Genomic DNA, 19,634 nt, shown 5'->3' on the forward strand with positions numbered 1-19,634 from the left:
GCATTTGGCTCATTGGTCACTCCCACCTGAAATAGCCCCTCCCTGGTTCTGTGTTGAACAGGAAGTCCTTTCCCATATTTTGCCATTGCAAAGCCTTTTTATCAATCTAACCAGAGAAGTTAAATCACACCCGTTATTTTGCATTTGCACTCGGTATGGACATGGCTGAACCATAAACTATGTGTTACTAAGTCCCCTTTCTGCTGGACAGACTGGATTATGAGGGGGGTTAATACACATGGTCTACCCAAGAGTATTAACTCTTGAGGTCGAACACATTTGTTATTTGAGATTTTACATAGATTTTATTGGACCCCCCTCTAGATTGTATAGACTTGGTCTTAAAGACACACCCATCTGATGGCGATGTCAGTCAGAAGATGGGGACATAACCCATGTTTGTTTGGGGTGGGTAAAGATTCAAGATTTTTGGTTGCGGGTTCACAATTTTATATGTGAGGATTTGGCTGCTCAGGACTAATTTTGCCCCAGGCACTGTGTTCTTGGCGATGGGACGGTCATTGGAGTTGGGCAGGGTGGCGGTTTTTGAGGGGATGGTTTGTAGAAGGCTGGGCAACATGGGATTATTTAATAAAGAAATCGGGTAGTTACTTGGATTTTGTTGAGGGGTCTAGGGGGGAGACGGTGGAGGGAGATGGGTAATATCGAATGTTTGTGTGCATTCTTATTGGTTTTTTTGTTTGTTTATTTATTTTATTTTTAAATTGTTAATTGCAAAAAAGAAATCCTTCCTTTGCTCCTTGCCTCATGTAACACGAGATCTTTATCAGATGATCTAAGAAATTTGGTCAGAACTGACCGGGCCTGTCTCCCTCAACGGATCTCCGAGCCGGAACTCTGTGAGCTCGCTCAATTTCCAGCTTATGGCCTGTTATGTCAAGCAGACTTGGGAAGAGCCCATCTAGGAATTTCACCATATCTCTGCCTTGTTTGTCCTCAGGAATTCCAACAATTCGGATGTTGTTTTTGCCGGTTACGATTCTCCATATCTTCCAACCTTTCCTGATAAGCCAAGTCTGCCTTGGTTTATCAGCTAATTCCCTCTCCGATGACTCCAGATAATCAATCCGTCTCTCAACATCCGCCATTCTTGTAACTATCTCAGTGAATTTCATCTCCATTGCAGTGATCGATTGACATATTAGAGCAAGGTCCTCCAAGTCAGCAATGACCTTCGTCAACATTGCCGACACGTTCATCAATTGATGCTGAATTTCCTGCACTTCACTGTCCAAATTGACTCCCGAGCATGTGGCTTGCTGCTCAGTGGCTTCAGCTTGAACACGTAAGTGTCTTTTAATATCTCCAGAACCTGAGGATTTTGAATTCTTTGACATATTGTCTTCCTGGAACAGTTACGAATCAGAGTGTATCGAATCTCACAGGTTTATAACACAAAAAGTATTAAAACTAGCAAAGTGCGCAGAGCTCGCCGTTCACACGTCTGAACCTCGCATGGCATCACGTGAGTTTATAATGAATGTATGAAGTTCACACAGGTGCTTAAGCAGAATAACCACAGTAGTAACAACCAGTAAGTGTCCAAAAGGATTTGTGGGGGCCACTGTATATATATATATATATATATATATATATATATATATATATATATATATATATACATAATTAATATAATCTAGGCATGTCGGGGGTCACAAAACACCCCAGATATGATTTCTCACACTCTGTTTTCATTTCTTTGTCTATTTAAAGTGAATAGATGCCTGAAACATGAGACTAGTACTATGTATTTGTAGAGTTGCTCCACTAGTTTGAAGCCCTCTGTCACTAAAACCCTGACGCTTTACGCCCTCATTCTCCTGAGAGATCCGTTAATCCGAGGGAAATGGTTCTGAAAAGAGACAGAGGACTTTTATGTGGGTGTGGCTTTTTTTTTTCTTGAGAAATGAAAGCCCTGAGACCCAGGTGAGTTAGAGCAGGTTCATCTTTAAAAAGAGATGATACACTTCGTTACTCTGACTGAGTCAAACAAAACTCTTGTTATCACCCTCTCACTTTTATGACTGTTTGACTCTGAGGATTCTTTTGTGGCTGCTCTAAGTTATGTGGATTTCACTGTCATGCATGATGTCAGTGGTTGACAGATGAGTCATGACCTCTTGTTTTGGGCTTTCAAGTGGAAAATTTGACAAAGTGAATAAATGACAAATGCATCATAAATGCTAATACATACAGTATGAAATAGCGTTAGGTAAAAAAAGTATTTAATAAATACTTGGATTTTTGGGAAAATCAAACAGGTACAGCAAATGTAAGGCCAAATTCAGTATGATGTTCAGTGAATGTAGAAGTACTCACAGCCAGTAATGTGATGGACTATTAAGAGTTTTGAGTTGTGTGTTGCATGTGAGGAGTGTATAATTTCCTTTTATTGTACAATAATCAAAAACTTGAAATGCACATCTTTAATTGAAAAGTGACAGAAATCAGTATGAGAATAAATCTAATTGACTGTCAGATTTTTCATTATTCAATTCCTCCTGTATTCATCTTCAGCTCTTGTAATATTAATATAAAATCTGTACAATAAAGTCACCAAATTAAATAAATGACAGAAAGAAAAAAAATGAAATTGTTCCCTTCATTCAGCAATAGCAACATGCGCTGAAACTATTCTCCTGACCTTCCAAAACCTTTTGCATGGAATTTGACACAGAAACTACAAAAGGCAGTCACACAACTGCCATCACAAATAAGAGAGGATTTCTCATCTTTAGTCCTATCTTCTTTCTTAAAATAGTATTAAAGTAATATAGTACCATTTTAAATATGATGTAATATTTATCAAATCTAAAATGCAACACAATACTCAGACAGAAGATACACAGGAGTTTGGGCTTGCTTCCTAGTTTCCACTTTGTTTTTCTGTTATTACATGCTAGATTCTGGTTCGTTTGTGGTTTCAGTTTAAATTGTAGTATAATAACAAGCAGTAATGTTCCGGACACGTTAAGAATAAAAACGTCTTCCAAAATCCAGCTTAAAATCCAGACAGTCTGGGACGCTAATATAAACACATAATTATAGCATGACTGACATTGGCATGAAAATGCAGGTGTTGGACTTTTCCAAGGAGACAAAGTGCCACTCAGACACCCAGCAGAGTTCTTTGAAGCCTTTGAGTCTTTCTCCAGTAAAAGCAGAATTTCAGAAAAAGGCAGTTTTTAATCACCTGCAATATAATATTTTTCTCTTTTACTTTCAGCATGGTCAGTCCCTAGTTGACATTCATTAGGAAAGGCATAAAAATAACACAGATAATCTATTCTAATATATACACAGATGATCTAATGTTCAGCGTGATCTCTTATAAAGACTCTCCACAGATACACTCCAGCATGTGACCCTTTTACGGTGCATTCAGAAAGTATTTAGACCCCTTAATTTTTTTTTTCTTCACATTTTGTAAAATAGTTTAAAAAAAAAAGATCAATCTACACCATACTCCATTATGATAAAGCAAAAAACTGAATTTTTATAACTTTGCAAACTTATTAGTAAGAATGAACTGAAATATCACATTGACATAAGTATTCAGACCCTTAACTCAGTACTTTCTCAGGGATTACAGGCTTTTTGGGTATGATGCAACAAGCTTTGCACACCTGGATTTGGGGATTTTCTGCCATTCTTCTCAGCAGACCCTGTCACGCTCTGTCAGGTTGGATGGGGACCATCAGTGGACAGCCATTTTCAGATCTCTCCAGACATATTCGATTGGGTTCAATTCCAAGCTCTAGCTGGGACACTCAAGGACATTCACAGAGTTGTCCCTAAGCCACACTTGCGATGTCTTGACTGTGTACTAAGCACTCAGTATCAGGTTTTCAATAAGGATATTTCTGTATTTTGCTGCATTCAGCTTTCCTTCAACCCTGACCAGTCCCCCAATCCCTGCCGCTGAAAAACACCCTCACTGTTAGTATGGTATCGCACAGGTGATGAGTGGTGCCTGTTTCCTCCAGACATGATGCTCATCAGATGAGAGAATCTTGTTTCTCAAGATCCTTTAGGTGCATTTTTGCAAATTCCTAGCAGGCTTTCATGTGTCTTGCACTGAGGAGAGGCTTCCGTCTGGCCACTCTGCCATAAAGCCCAGATTGGTGGAGTATTGATGTGATGGTTGTCCTTCTGCAAGATTCTGCCATCTCCACACATGATCTATGGAGCTCAACCAGAGTGACCATCAGGTTCTTGGTCACCTCTCTTACCGGCCCTTCTCCCCCGATTGCTCAGTTTGGCTAGGAGTCCAGCTCTAGGTAGAGTACTGGTTGTTCCAATCTTCTTCCATTTAAGAATTATGGAATACATCCAATACATTTTGTAGCCTTCCCCAGATCTGTGCCTCTGCAGTCAGTTCCTGTGACCTCATGACTTGTTTTTTGCTCTTATATGCATCATCAGCTGTGAGACCTTATATAGACAGATGTGTGCCTTTCAAAATCATGTCCAATCAACTGAATTTGCAACAAGTGTTCTCCAAGAAAAGTGTACAAACAGGATGCACCTGAGCTAATTTCAAATGTCATAGCATAGGGTTTGAATACTTATGTCAATGTGATATTTCAGTTTTTCAGTCAATAACTTTGCAAAATTATCAAAAGTATTTTTTTTGCTTTGCCATTATTGGGATGAAGTGTAGATTGATGTGGAAAACTAAAAATAATTTAAAGCATTTTAGCATAAGGCTGCAACATAACAAAATATGAAAAAATGAAGGGGTCTGAATTCTTTCTGAATGCACTGTATATACTTGTAATGTGTGTGTGTGTATATATATATGTGTTATATATATATATATATATATATATATATATATATATATATATATATATAAATAAAACACTTTCTGACCAACATAAATAAAAGGAATGACACAGAAATATTTTTTTTCCTCTCTTTTTGTCTCTTTCATCTAAGATTTAAAATAATAAAAAGGTGTTGCATAAGTTATTTAACTCAAATATACACAGCTATGTTTTTCTCTCACTATTTACATATGTACATATGCATAATCTTTATCTATAATCTTAATGACTCATCTCTCCGTGATCAAACAACTAAAATTATTTTCAGCCACTGGGTGACCAGAAAACCCAAGAGTTTGGGAGGAGAATACAAGAGTGTGTTTCTCACCAACATAAACTCAAAGTCTCAAATATCAAAGAGAAGATCCTTAATCCTTTAAACTGTCTTTTCTTTTTATATGGCTGTCATAGACACCTCACAGAATCAAACACTAAGCAAAAATGGTTAACTGTCTAGAACTGTGTGGGTGAGAGTGTATCAGTTAGAATACTCTATTAGTCTGTTAGGACTGAGAACCAATTCCAGGAAAAGACCCCTACCGAGAATTACTAGGGTGATTCTCACGAAACCTGTCAAGAAAATGTACGGGTCATATTTAACCCCAATTCAATATGAAACAACATTGAAATTAAATGAAACCAATTCAGGACCATAGATTTTCTGCATTGTGACATTATTTTTAGGACACTTAAGCACATTTTACCCTCCAAATCTCATTAAAGGGATAGTTTGTGCAAAATTGAAAAATCTCTCATCATTTACTCACACTCATGCCATCACAGGTGTGTATGACTTTCTTCACAAATGAAGATTTTTAGAAGAATATTTCAGCTCTGTAGGTCAAAACAATGCAAGTGAATGGGTGCCAAAAGTTTGATGCTCCAAAAAGTACAGAAAGGCATCATAAAAGTAATCCATACGATTAGAGTGGTTAAATCCATATCTTAAGAAGTGATACGTTAGGTGTGGGTGAGAAACGGATCAATATGAATTCTGCTCCCTGCCCAGTAGGGGGCGATATGCATGAAGAATATGAATCACCAAAAACACAAAAAGAATGTGAAAGTGGAAATTGACTGAGCAGGGAAGAGAATTTATAGTAAAAAAAAACACTTGAATATTGATCACTGTATTGAAGACAGTGATTTAAACACTTGAGTCTTATGGATTACTTTTCTGCTGCCTTAATGTGATTTTTGGAGCTTAAAAATTTTGGGACCCATTTATGGAACAAAAGAGCTGAAATGTTCTTCTAAAAATCTTCATTTGTGTTCAGCAGGTGACAAAGTCATACATGTAAATTATGAGAGAATTTTCATTTTTCGATGAACATTAACATAATGCATCTAGGTGTTTTACTTTGACTACTCTTACTGTTTTAAATTATTATTCTTATTACCATAACACAGTGATGTTTTTACTGTATTGCAATAAAATACATGCTATTGATTTTCTTTATTAAAATGGTGAAAATGAAAGGTAGGACTAAGGGAGAACTACTATGATGTATAAATGCTTTTCAGTTCAAACAATTTATATAATTTTTTGCATGTTGCGGTAATGAGGATTGGGCTAAAATGTGAGAATCACCCACTAAGGTAGGAGAACTTATATTAAAAATAAAACATTTTTGTCTTAAAATTCTTAAGTGTGTCTACAGCATTTGTTAACATAAATAATAAAAACACAAATGAGTATCATTGAGTCAAGTCTATCTAAAAAAAATTAAATGCTTGTGTCAGCTGTAAGTGCTATTTTGAATGTTCAATGAGGCACTTGTGTATATATACCTATGGAAGAGATGACTGCTCCTAACACTGGACATAGGGCAGGTCTGGACATAATCAAAAACAATTCAAAGCTGCCTATTGCTGATTCCTCCTAAACCCCGAGGGTCAAAGGTCTCTCCACAGTTCACAGACGTAATCCAAAAGTTCAACCTTGTGTATAAATGTCCCTCTTTTTAAAGAAAGTGAGAGTGTAAACAGAAGGGAAGGATTTTGAAAGCCATTCTATGAATCTCTGATTTGTTGTACACAATGACAGGGGTTGTACTCAAGCCCAGGGGGATCTTTGGTCAGCCAGACAAAAAATTACTTTTAATAATTTCCCAGTTTGTGTAGCTCTTTCATACGTAATGATTTTTTGTGTGCTCGCTCATGCTCTCGTTTAAATTGTTCTTACAGCGGTTGTCTTTGCTGCTATAATGTGTCCTGTGTGGCTGAGTTTGGCCTGAAGTGTGAATAGTGTAGACTACATCTCCTTTAGAGTACATGAGAGATGAGCATTTATGCATAACCAGCCCTCTGTCTCCCTCTTCCTCCCCCTCTTCCTCCTCATCCTCTCGTTCAGCTCCATCTCCCACCCGATCCAGAGGGTAAATCAGGTTCTTATTTTCCTGCAGCGTGTCCATGTTGTCTTTGTGTGGTGTTCGAGTGCTTGGTAGCAACCCACGCTGGTTGTTGATGCTCTCTTCCATCTGCATGTCATCTCTTTCTCTTGCTTTCCTGCGTCTTCGAAACCACCACACACACACGACGACACAGGAGATCCACAATGTTACAAACAAAACGCACAGTAACGGGACAAGGTAACCTGCAGAGAGACACACATATAATCCATGAAACAACAAAAAAAGAGAATAAATGAAAAAATTTAATAAAAAGTAAGAAGCAAGTAGGTAAAGACTGGGAAAGGATGTGCAGAAGGGCTTGGCACTTTAACCAAACTCTTATATCACGATATGAGTAATTGTATATTGCGGTTACGGTATATATCACAACACAGTAATTTTTGCCTGAAATATTTTTTATATTACATAACCATATAGTCATGTCTATGTTTTGATAATCTTAGTGACTTTTTTGTCACTTGGAACTTAATTGAGATATTATTAAATATAATAGCTAAAAAATAGCTTCACTTTAACATCCAGTTGTATCACGCACACACCAGTTCCTGCGTGAAAATGCAAGTGAGCATACGTCAAGGATGAGGATGCTTGAACAAGATTCTCTCATGAATGTGCTTAGAAGAGTTTGGCAGAAGTCAAGTGTTTTGGTAAATAAGGACTGTTTTGGGATTTTTTATTTGTTTCTGGAAGACATGGAAAATAACCATTCGAGTTGAATGGATTGCATTTATGCTGCATTTATGTACTTTTATCTGCTTGAAAACATCTCATACATCCTTCAAAAATCTCTGTTTATGCTCCGCACAAGACAAAATGTAAATCGAGTCTGAGACGGCATGAGGGTGTGGATATTTCCGTTTATAAACAACACTCAAAACAGTAATACATTCTAAAAATGATTGGATGTGTGACGTGTGAATTTGTCTGAAAAACGCATTGTAAAGATATATGCACAAATGCACAATTAAAGTGTAATTGCACATCAGTTGAATTCCATATTAAAGCTTCAAGTTGTGAGGTTGCTTGTAAACAACCTATATCTACCCCAGAAGCATGCCGCATGATGCAACACATCAAAACTACATCTCTTCCATTATAAATGTCTATACTTGTAGCGCCTGTTTGCAAAACAGTTTGCCGATTTGACTCTTTTCAGCCACAGGGTGAGCAGGTGAAAAGAGAAGGGACATCATCTGCAGGTTGTCCAAAAAAGGGAGATATAAACATCTTACTCACCAACTGAGGGTCGCAGGTCCTGCGAGTCAACTCTGACCTCTCTCACAGCCAACAATAACGTGCTGTTGTGACGTTTAGTCAGAACATCAATGATGGAGCGGACCACATCCTGTATCTGAGCACGTCCCTCCACAAAGCTGTTTTGCTCATATGACTGAGAATAAAAAAAGACAGTACAGTCAGAGAACAGAGAAGGGGTGAGACATAGAAAGATGGCAACAAATAGGAATGATAGTGTAGAATTGGATGAAAGGAATGAAGAGAGGAGTAAAAGACAAAAGAATGGCTAAATTAGAGATGTGTTAAAATTATTTATCTTTCCCATCCATCTACAGTGAGGAAAATAAGTATTTGAACACCCTGCTATTTTGCAAGTTCTCCCACTTGGAAATCATGGAGGGGTAATCTAAAAAAAAAAAATCCAGAAATCACAATGTATGATTTTTTAACTATTTATTTGTATGATACAGCTGCAAATAAGTATTTGAACACCTGTCTATCAGCTAGAATTCTGACCCTCAAAGACCTGTTAGTCTGCCTTTAAAATGTCCACCTCCACTCCATTTTTTATCCTAAATTAGATGCACCTGTTTGAGGTCGTTAGCTGCATAAAGACACCTGTCCACCCCATACAATCAGTAAGAATCCAACTACTAACATGGCCAAGACCAAAGAGCTGTCCAAAGACACTAGAGACAAAATTGTACACCTCCACAAGGCTGGAAAGGGCTACGGGGAAATTGCCAAGCAGCTTGGTGAAAAAAGGTCCATTGTTGGAGCAATCATTAGAAAATGGAAGAAGCTAAACATGACTGTCAATCTCCCTCAGACTGGGGCTCCATGCAAGATCTCACCTCGTGGGGTCTCAATGATCCTAAGAAAGGTGAGAAATCAGCCCAGAACTACACGGGAGGAGCTGGTCAATGACCTGAAAAGAGCTGGGACCACCGTTTCCAAGGTTCCAAGGCACGGAAGGTTCTCCTGCTTAAACCAGCACATGTCAAGGCCCGTCTTAAGTTTGCCAGTGACCATTTGGATGATCCAGAGGAGTCATTGGGAGAAAGTCATGTGGTCAGATGAGACCAAAATAGAACGTTTTGGTCATAATTCCACTAACCGTGTTTGGAGGAAGAAGAATGATGAGTACCATCCCAAGAACACCATCCCTACTGTGAAGCATGGGGGTGGTAGCATCATGCTTTGGGGGTGTTTTTCTGCACATGGGACAGGGCGACTGCACTGTATTAAGGAGAGGATGACCGGGGCCATGTATTGCGAGATTTTGGGGAACAACCTCCTTCCCTCAGTTAGAGCATTGAAGATGGGTCGAGGCTGGGTCTTTCAACATGACAATGACCCGAAGCACACAGCCAGGATAACCAAGGAGTGGCTCTGTAAGAAGCATATCAAGGTTCTGGCGTGGCCTAGCCAGTCTCCAGACCTAAACCCAATAGAGAATCTTAGGAGGGAGCTCAAACTCCGTGTTTCTCAGGGACAGCCCAGAAACCTGACTGATCTAGAGAAGATCTGTGTGGAGGAGTGGGCCAAAATCCCTCCTGCAGTGTGTGCAAACCTGGTGAAAAACTACAGGAAACGTTTGACCTCTGTAATTGCAAACAAAGGCTACTGTACCAAATATTAACATTGATTTTCTCAGGTGTTCAAATACTTATTTGCAGCTGTATCATACAAATAAATAGTTAAAAAATCATACATTGTGATTTCTGTATTTTTTTTTTTTTAGATTATGTCTCTCACAGTGGACATGCACCTACGATGACAATACGACGGTTCCGAGTACAACTTCCTCGGGCCGCCAAAGAGAGACATTACTTTTCTGTTTTATATTCATCAAATAAATGTAATCTTAAATTCCACTCAAGTCTGCTAGTCTTCCTGTTAGAAATATCATTACCAGCCACATGTAATTTATATGAGGTAATAGTCAGAGTGTTCACACTCTGGATTCAATCCGCATCTGCACTGGATTACATAGGGGTTGCCCAATGCGTAGAACATCAGCATAAAGTTAAGTATTACGAGAGCTCAGGCCATAAAATGTTGCCCCTCCTTTTCTGAACAATTCTCAATGTTACAACATAAATATTTACAACATCACAGAAAGAGTAGAAGAAAGAATCAAGCCATTAAGGGATTAACGTAGAAGACCAATGGTCTTACCCATGAGGTAATATTCTCAGAGCAGGTGATGGAGAAAGAGAGATAAAGATAGAAAGACAACAAATGGAAAGCAACAAGAGGACAGATGATGCTTGTTAAGGTAAAAGACATTTGAAATTGGATGTGAAAGAAATAATCTGAAACAAAAAATCAAGCAAGAAAGAAAAAGTAAGAAAAAGAAAGGAGACAAAGAAAAAAGTGAGAAAAAGCAAGCAAGAACGAGAAAGTAAGGAAAGGAGACAATGACAAAGAAAAAAGAGAAAATGTGAGAGAGAAAGAAGAAACTAGAAAAGAGAAAAAGATGGATAGATAAAAAGAAAAGGTAAGAAAACTAAAGACAGAAAAAGAATGAAACAAAAAAAGAGAATGTAAGGAAAAGAAAGAAAGGAGAGAAAGACAGAAAAAAGACAAAAAGTGAGGAATCAAGAATAAAAGAAGAAAGTATCAGTTTCACAAAGGGATTAGAAAAAGTCATTTTTACAAGCTCTCGCTGGAAGCCATTTAAAGCCATTTGACTCTGAATTAAAGTGCCCTTTTTTATTGGGTGCAAACTGGAAGAAAAGCAGGGAAAGCTTTAAAAGAGAGAAGAGACACAAAGAGACAAATAAACACTCCAAAATGAGGGAAAACAGATGTGATGTGATCAGGAAAAATGATGTAAATATCACTATTCTGATGTATGCCATTTTACAGTTTATATATACCACAAGCCTATAATTCGTTTTTCTTACACTGGACTTGAGGTGAAAAGATTGGTGATAAAATTGACTTCAACCTGAGTTTCATTTGAGCTTGTCTTAGAACTTTAAATCATAAACAATATCACAAATTATATTTTCGTTAGACTATAAGGATAGAAATGTGCACATAAATTCTTGGACGTTTCTTATCAGAATTAGTTTGCAATTCACATCAATGTGGTAGAGAATATCAGGGGCTCTCAGGGTTACAACAATCTTACAGCTGTGTCAGCAAAATTGTGGGGTCTAGCATTGAAACAGCTTTGAGTTTTAGTTTTGAGAGGCTGGTTTCACATACTTCTATTTCAAACCATGCAGCTCCTCATAAAAAATGACAACCCTTGGCATCAAGGAAAATTTAAAATGCATCATTAAAGCCTAATGTCCTGTCTTATTAACAAGAATTGATTTTATGTTATATGTCAAAGCTTTTGTTTTTGTGGCTTAGAGGCTGAACAGAAAAACCCAGGCAGACAAGTTTGTTTACAACAGATGAAGTCATTTTGCAGGATTAATGACTGATGACTGAAGAAAGTGAGCTCACCATAGCAACCTCCACTGCATTGTGGCTGGAAGGTGATTGGTCACAAAGAATGGAAAGGGTGTGGTCTTTGGCCAGGATTCGTGTGATTGGCAGATATGTTAACTCTGCGCAAACACCTTCAGCAGTTGTCCCCTGTTGAACAAACACATACAAAAAAACGTGCGGTTTGATTGGAAATTCATCTTTATCTGAAATAAAGGACAACAACATCCACTTTAATGGACCATAACAGGCTTCTATTTTGTACAGTATGTTCCACATTTTAACACTTTCAACACATACAAAATGGAAATTGGGACAAATTCTCACCTGTGGAACACTATTAGAGTCAAATACAAGCGTAACACGAGCACAGTTGTCGTCTAGGTAGCCGTTGTTGGGTAGGCACTGAGTGCTGATTGGATATGGACGTTCTGGATTGGAACATATCCCCAGCTGATGGCAGGGGGTACGGAGACAAGAAAGGAAATGATGCTCTACACACTCCTGCCCTAATGGACACAGGGGGCGATGTGACTCACTAAAGCTTGACTGCAACAGACAGGGCTGGGGACCACAATGCACCTGGGGCAGGCAGGAGATGACAGCAACAATCAGTTTCATTACTATTAGAGTTTATTTCGTTAATGCATTTTTAATCATTTTAAATTCCTTCCATGAATGCATCTAGTGAAACGCGATATTATAAAAATTGGACTTTTGTTGCTTTTAGTACATGTCTATTAGCTTTAACAAATGGAACCTTATTGTAAAGTGTTACCATAATAGCTTCACTTTAACTACTATATAGTTTGCAAAAAAATTACTTTTAGCAGATACACACATGTAAAATGTACAGTCTTTTTCTTCCTGGAAAATGTTGCACCACGGTAGTAGTGCAGTGCAAGGTAGATTATAGGAACTCACTTTAGTGCACCTGATGTTTCCATTCATACACTGACAGCTGTTACACCCATCCTCCCAACGATCACCATGATGAAACTGCAACCCTGAGCGATCACATGCCCTCCCAACTCCGATAACTACAGATACAGAGGGATGGACAGGTACAATGAGAAAGAAGGAGAGATCAGATACTTATCATGTCTGAATGAAATCTGCTTCTGATCAGATTCCTCTGGTCCTCAAAAGATGAGTATAGCGTGCTCATAAAACAGGCAATTTAGAACAGCAGTCCAATTTTGTTTATGCGATTTCAGACAATATCGGTCCACAATTATGTGTAAGTCTCAATCAGCTCCCTAGTTCAGCAGTCAGGGAGCCATTTCTAGGGTTGTCCCAATCGCAAAATCTTTCTAGTGCACTGAAACGTTCGCTCTCTAAAAATGATCAGAATGCACTGAAAAAAACCGGGAGCATCGTTGCTCATAATGTTCCATTACCGGAGGTGCTGTCAAGTCTTTTGAATTTTCTGAAGACATTAGAAGAAAAGTGCAAACTTAAAATTATGAAATTTGCCTTGTCAAATTAAGTTAAAGCCTTATTTCCTATTTAAAAGAGATGATGTTTGTAATATCTTTCTTCCATAATGTGCATTAAAGAGAAACAATCTTTTAAATTAGAGTTTTTAGAAGAACACTCCATTGCATTTTTATTTCTTTTTTAATATAGTTTATCTTTCATAATAACACTGTACGTTTTAATATCTACCATGAAATGCATGGCAGTGTCATTTTCACAGCAAGTTTTACGCGCAACCTCGATATTGTGTCGCAGGTAATTTAGTCATAAGTGTTCCCATGTTTAGTGGATAAATAGGACTAATTCAAACAGGACTTGGGAAAAAATTATTTGTGGTAACTCACACTCCTGGCAGCGTGGTCCAGCTCGACCAACAGGGCACAGACAACGATATCCATTAATCTCATCCAGACATGTGGCTCCATATGAACAGGGAGCAGACTGACACTCATCTATATCTGACAGAGAGTGATAAGAAAGTAAGCGACTGAGAGAAAGAAAGATTGAGATCAATATTTATATATTCAACATTAACAGGCCATACTATATCCTGTTCACAGGTAAGACCACGTTTATTTTTACTCACTGATGCGACAGTCAGGCCCAGCAAATCCTGGAGCACAGTCACAGCGAAACCAGTTAAGCCCATCCACACATATTCCTCCATTATAACTACAAAAATAGAGGAACAGAGAGATAGCCTCTGGGGAATGAATATTTGATCTTAATTCACAAGCAGACACAGACAAAAAAAATGCTACCGGTGCACTGGTTTGTTTGTGGTGCAGGTAGTTATTATCAACACTATTATTATAGCTCATCTCGCAACATTTGGGCTATTGACAGTTGGAGACAGGGTATGAAATTAGACCCGCCAAATGCAGGTGTTTCAGTGATCTGTGATCGGTGTAGTGGCAAGTAATTTTGCTCATCTACCTGCCACTGTGGCAGGTGATCTGTAAGACATCTCAGAGTGACAAATGACAAGAATTGCCGTTAGACATAAAGATGCACCTTTGAAAAAGCACACTTGATAATATTTAAAGGTTTATTGGCGATTTGGCAATAGATTTGGCAAACGCGAGTGTATCTTGTGAAATACGATAGTTCTAACTATTTCTTCTCTGTCAGTCATCTGGAAACAGTTAGCAAGAATAGTGTCATCTATGAGAACACTGCATATGATCTCAGACCATCTCAAGATGCAACATCATCGGGACTATGTCATATGTGTCAAAATTCAGGACAACCTCAGAATTGGTTCTTGAACAAGAAGTTTCACTTCTGTGCTTGTCTACTCTTTAGCTTCCATTTGAATGTTGCTAAATTATTATTATGATAATAATAATATTATGCATACAGTATGTGTATATATATATATATATATATATATATATATATATATATATATATATATATATATATATGTATATATATATATTGGGCATTCACCCAATTGTCAAGTATAATTAAAAAGTGAATTCCATACCCTGATTTGAAAATAATGATACCTCAAACGGCAAGTTGTATTTAGCTGCATTGTGTTCATGGCCTTACAAAGAGCAAAAGGCACAGTGTTTTGTTTTGTATTGTTTTGTTTTACTTACCAGGGATGAGGGTTACAGTCATCAACATCTGAAAATAGAAAGAAAACAGATCCTATGAAAGCAGAACTAACAGAAAACATATAAAAACTAAACCTGTCAGGGCAAATCACATCTTGCCAACACACCTGAAGCCCAATCGCAGGTATACACATGGGAGCAAATCAAAGTTCTACAGTATATCCACAAGTTTAGGCTAACAGATATTTTTGAGAGCTGGGTGCAACAGACAGGTGGGTGTTGTCTTACTCTGAGCACAGGTAGGCCCCTCCCATCCATCCTTGCAGATGCAGGTAAAGGCTACGCCCCCTCCAACGCAAGTTCCACCATTTAGACACGGCCCAGATTCACATGAGATTTTCATTGCTAGAGAGAGAGACAGAGAGAGAGAGAGAGAGAAAATTAATGAAAAGGAGAGATATTGAATAAGCTCACCATAGGTCAAAACTCCAAATGCTCCATCTCACCTGTTTTACAGGTACTGCCACCCCACCCGGAGGAGCACACGCAGTGGAACGAGTCTCCATGATCGTAGCATGTTCCTCCGTTAGCACATGTATTGGGATCACACTGCTTGTCTCCTGAAACAACGAAGGCACAAAGTTAGATGTCTTAGCTGAAAACCTGAGTTAAAATGTAAGGTTTATGAGCACACACACATTCACTCACGTGAGTTACACGTCTTTCCCTTCCAGTTGTCAGTGCAGTGACAGTAGAAATCATTCAGTAGATCAATACAATGACCTCCATTTAGACAAGGCTCACTGCTACACTCATTCACCTCTGAAAAAGAACAAAAGATTAGTCTCAGGAGTGGAGTAGAGCAGCCTCAGTCCCAATACACGTTCAATGTATGGAATAATGATGAAGTTGAATTGTGACTGAGGCTGGCAGTTCCTAACATTCACAGAGAAAGATCATGCATGATTAAAACAACATGAGGGTGCGTAAATGACAACAGAATGTTCACTTTTGGGTGAACTATCCCTTTAAGAGCATATAGAGCAGATATTTCACCCAGGTCACAGAGTTGTCCGTCAAAGCCATCGGGACAGACACAGTGGAAGGAGCCGATGTCATCAATGCAGGTTCCTCCACTGTGACACGGAGATGATGCACAGTCATTTATATCTGAGAGACAATGACACACAGAACATGAATTAGGAGATATGCGTGTACATACTGGGTATTTTCTTTGTTTTGAGGATTTCATTAATGTGTGTCTGTACTATTACTCACTCTCATGACAGTATGTCCCAGTGAACCCTGGTTGGCAGGCACAGGTGAAGTTGCCTCCTGATTGGCTGATGCAGTGCCCGTGAGGACCACACACATTTGATAAGATATACCGTACTGCTTTTGTTGTTCCGTTTGTGGTCATGGCAATAGTGCAACTGTCAATCACTAATGAGACAAAATGTATTAATGTTTGTGTCATAAATAATTTCCTTTATGAGTAAATATGAATGAAATCTAATTTTAAGGATGAGTTTGATCTGCTACAGTATGTAGACAAACTCTAACATTCGATGCAAAGCAAAATGTGGTCATTCAGGCCAAGCCATGGTTATAATGTCAGAACTATGAGCATATATGACCACCTACATTTACATTGCAACAAATATTTCGTATTCTGTAACTTGATGCTTCCTGATGAACGAGTGTGAATTACACTACATAAACTTTACATGCAAAAACATTAGCCTTTTATAACAGGCCATTTACATATAGAAGTTTTAAAGGCACAGTAGCCAAAACAGCCTGTTTAAAAGAATGTTCCAGGTTAAAAAAAATATATATTTCAACAAAAAATCATTTTGACTCGACCCTACTCTATTAGAAAAAAAGCAAAAATCTTGGTCACAGTAAGGCACTTACAATGGAAGTGAATGGGGCCTGTTCATAAAGGCTAAAATACACATTGTTTCAAAAGTATAGCCACAAGACATAAACATTATATGTGTTAAAATATATAAACATAAAATCAGTTTATACATAGAATTGCTTACTAACCTTATCTGTGTAAAGTTATACCCAATATTACAGTACAACTTTGTTAATAACTTCACACAGATAAGGCTAGTGGCTCAGGTGGTAGAGGGGGTTGTCTGCTAATTGCAGGGTTGGTGGTTCGATTCCCGGCCCACACGTCTCCACATGCCAAAGTGTCTTGGGCAAGACACTGAACCCCAAGTTGTTCCCAATGGAAGGCTAGCATCTTGCATGCTATTTCTGCTGTCATTGGTGTTTGTGAATGAGACACAGTGTAAAGCATTTTGAATACCGCTAAGTTTAAAAAGGCGCTATTAAACTGCAGACCATTTACCATGCTAGTGAGTGATTTTATCACACAAAAATCATGATAACATGCATAATGTTAATGTCTTGTGGATATATTTTGAAACAATGTGAATTTTGATATTTATGCACTGGTCCATTACATGTATTTTTTTTTTTTATAAATGAGGGCTGAGTATGAATATATTTTTTTTTTTGTAGTAATCAACATTAGGCCACAAATGCTGTTGACTGAGCTAACTTGTATTGATCCCTGAAAATTACTTTAATCGAGGGTCAGAGAGAGAGACGCTGGAAGATTGTCAAGTATAGTTAAATAAGTACTGTTTGTGATGGAAGAAGTTTTGTGAGCGAACTTACAATGGAACTATGAGGACAAAAAAATATTTGGTGGTGTCTAAAGAGTTATGAAGAACTGTATTAGGCTTTCAGTGAGGTTATATGTCTACCTTGGCAGGTGCTGGTCTTGCAGTGGTCTCGAAGTTGACTGCATGTCTTTCCCTCATATTCATCTGCACAGGCACAGTAAAAATCTCCCTGCAGAGAGTGACACTGAGCTTTATTCTGACACGGGTTTGGACTGCATGGATCCACCTGTACCTGCAGAGAGAGAGAGAGAGAGAGAAAGAGAGAGAAATATTATGAGAGTTATTGAGAAAGCAAAGATGTGCGGAAACGTTGTGTGTATGTATATGGTTATTCACCTCACCTCACAGTTGGTTCCGGTGTATCCGTACAGACACTCACACTCATAGCCCATGGTTAGGGAATAGCAGTGTCCACCATTTTGGCACGGGGCGCTGGCACACCTGCTCTGTTGCACCTCACAGTGTCTTCCCATAAACCCTTGCTGGCAATGACACTCGTAACCATGATAACCATCCTAACAGAAACACACAGGTTCACAGGTGTATGAGACAGAAGCCAGCTTGTAAAACTTTTAATTACCACCATCTTAGGAATATCTACATCAAAAGCAATATCAATCACAGCAGTTGACATTGGGATTGTACTTTAAAGCTGATATTGCCAACAAAAATGTCAAATAAAACAAGTGAGCACCCACCAGACAGGTTCCTCCATTCTGACACTGACCGTAACAGCTGTTGACATCTATAAAATAATTATGAACACAATCAGCACTTCTTTCTGGTCCAATGTGTGTAAACAAAATAAGAAAAAGGCAGAAAACAAAAGATAAAATGGCTTAAAGCTGTTCGCTATGCACAAGCAAGCACAAGGATCGGGCCATAACAGAACACATGTACAGTTACTACAGCTTATGAGAGAAAATCAGAGAGACAAAACAATAAAGAATGAAACCTGACTGAAAATACACCATGCTCTCTAAACAAAACTGTCATTCAAAACAGCCGTCTGTATTTCTGCCACGAGGTACAACCCCAAAATTGCTGATGTGGTGCCTCTTGAAGCCCAAGGATTAACTGTGCATTTGCAAAGACATCATAATAAAATTTGCAATTGCTTGAATGCCCTTGTTGTTGCAATGCTTGTAGTGGCCTGCTAGATGAAGCAACTGTTTAACCTTAAATAGCTATTCATTGATTCTTTTGTATTTAATAAGTCAATAAGCTACGAGAGTAACACACAATCTCTTGTGGCTTATTGCTTTTGGTAACTGCAATACGAAATAGTTAATTAATGATAATAATCAGAATGAACAGTTCTTCCGCCAAGAATTATAATTTATTATTTTAACTGTAGGCTGTCTGTGGACCAGCTGTTTTGAACAGACCAGCTAAGACCATCAAACCAGCTTAGACTGGTTTAAGCTGTTTTATTTTGCAAAGTAAATAAAAAAATTGAAGACCTTATTATATCAATGTCTTACAACATTCTGACAGCATTCACACTCCTTATGGCAACTGTGTGTACTGCACACTGTCATATTTGTGTGTGTGTGAAAGAGTCATTTATATCATAAGATTATCTATAGTATATACAGTAGTTTCTGCGGTGTGTAAATTGTGTGGATAAATGACAGTTGTGTATGACGCTTTAGGTATTTGGGACCCGTGTTCTGCCCTGGTTGAAATCTGACCCTTCTGCGCAGGTAACCCTGCCTGCTCCACACCTGAGACCGGAGCCCTACCTGGGCAAACCGACCCACTCCCCATAACCGGACACCACAGGTACTGTTCCACACTGTGCTTGTTTACAGGTTATACAGCATTTCCTCTCACAGGCTGCACCAGCAGTGTAGAGTAAAATACTTCCAACACACCCTCTCTTAAGCTTCCCATGGTGACTCTACTATAGTCCCACAAAAAGTTAAATTTAGCCCC

At 38.4% G+C, this 19,634-nt stretch overlaps 1 protein-coding gene across 1 annotated transcript in view; it reads right to left on the bottom strand.

The window, feature by feature from the left end:
- Positions 1 to 2,270: 2,270 nt before the first annotated feature.
- Positions 2,271 to 19,634, bottom strand: part of LOC127618270 (protein jagged-2-like) — a 50,429-nt gene continuing 33,065 nt past the window's right edge. Inside the window, exons 10-25 of the mRNA XM_052090643.1 lie at positions 18,395 to 18,441; positions 18,038 to 18,211; positions 17,778 to 17,928; positions 16,270 to 16,434; positions 16,048 to 16,161; positions 15,700 to 15,813; positions 15,498 to 15,611; positions 15,280 to 15,396; positions 15,034 to 15,061; positions 14,013 to 14,098; positions 13,771 to 13,884; positions 12,872 to 12,987; positions 12,275 to 12,529; positions 11,966 to 12,097; positions 8,501 to 8,654; positions 2,271 to 7,446 (exon numbers count right to left, since the gene is read on the bottom strand). Of these exons, the coding sequence (XP_051946603.1) occupies positions 6,980 to 7,446; positions 8,501 to 8,654; positions 11,966 to 12,097; positions 12,275 to 12,529; positions 12,872 to 12,987; positions 13,771 to 13,884; positions 14,013 to 14,098; positions 15,034 to 15,061; positions 15,280 to 15,396; positions 15,498 to 15,611; positions 15,700 to 15,813; positions 16,048 to 16,161; positions 16,270 to 16,434; positions 17,778 to 17,928; positions 18,038 to 18,211; positions 18,395 to 18,441 (2,348 nt within the window). The 3' untranslated portion in view covers positions 2,271 to 6,979. The remainder of the gene's footprint in view (positions 7,447 to 8,500; positions 8,655 to 11,965; positions 12,098 to 12,274; positions 12,530 to 12,871; positions 12,988 to 13,770; positions 13,885 to 14,012; positions 14,099 to 15,033; positions 15,062 to 15,279; positions 15,397 to 15,497; positions 15,612 to 15,699; positions 15,814 to 16,047; positions 16,162 to 16,269; positions 16,435 to 17,777; positions 17,929 to 18,037; positions 18,212 to 18,394; positions 18,442 to 19,634) is intronic.

Source organism: Xyrauchen texanus, chromosome 24 (assembly GCF_025860055.1).
Source record: "Xyrauchen texanus isolate HMW12.3.18 chromosome 24, RBS_HiC_50CHRs, whole genome shotgun sequence".
NCBI lineage: Eukaryota > Metazoa > Chordata > Actinopteri > Cypriniformes > Catostomidae > Xyrauchen > Xyrauchen texanus.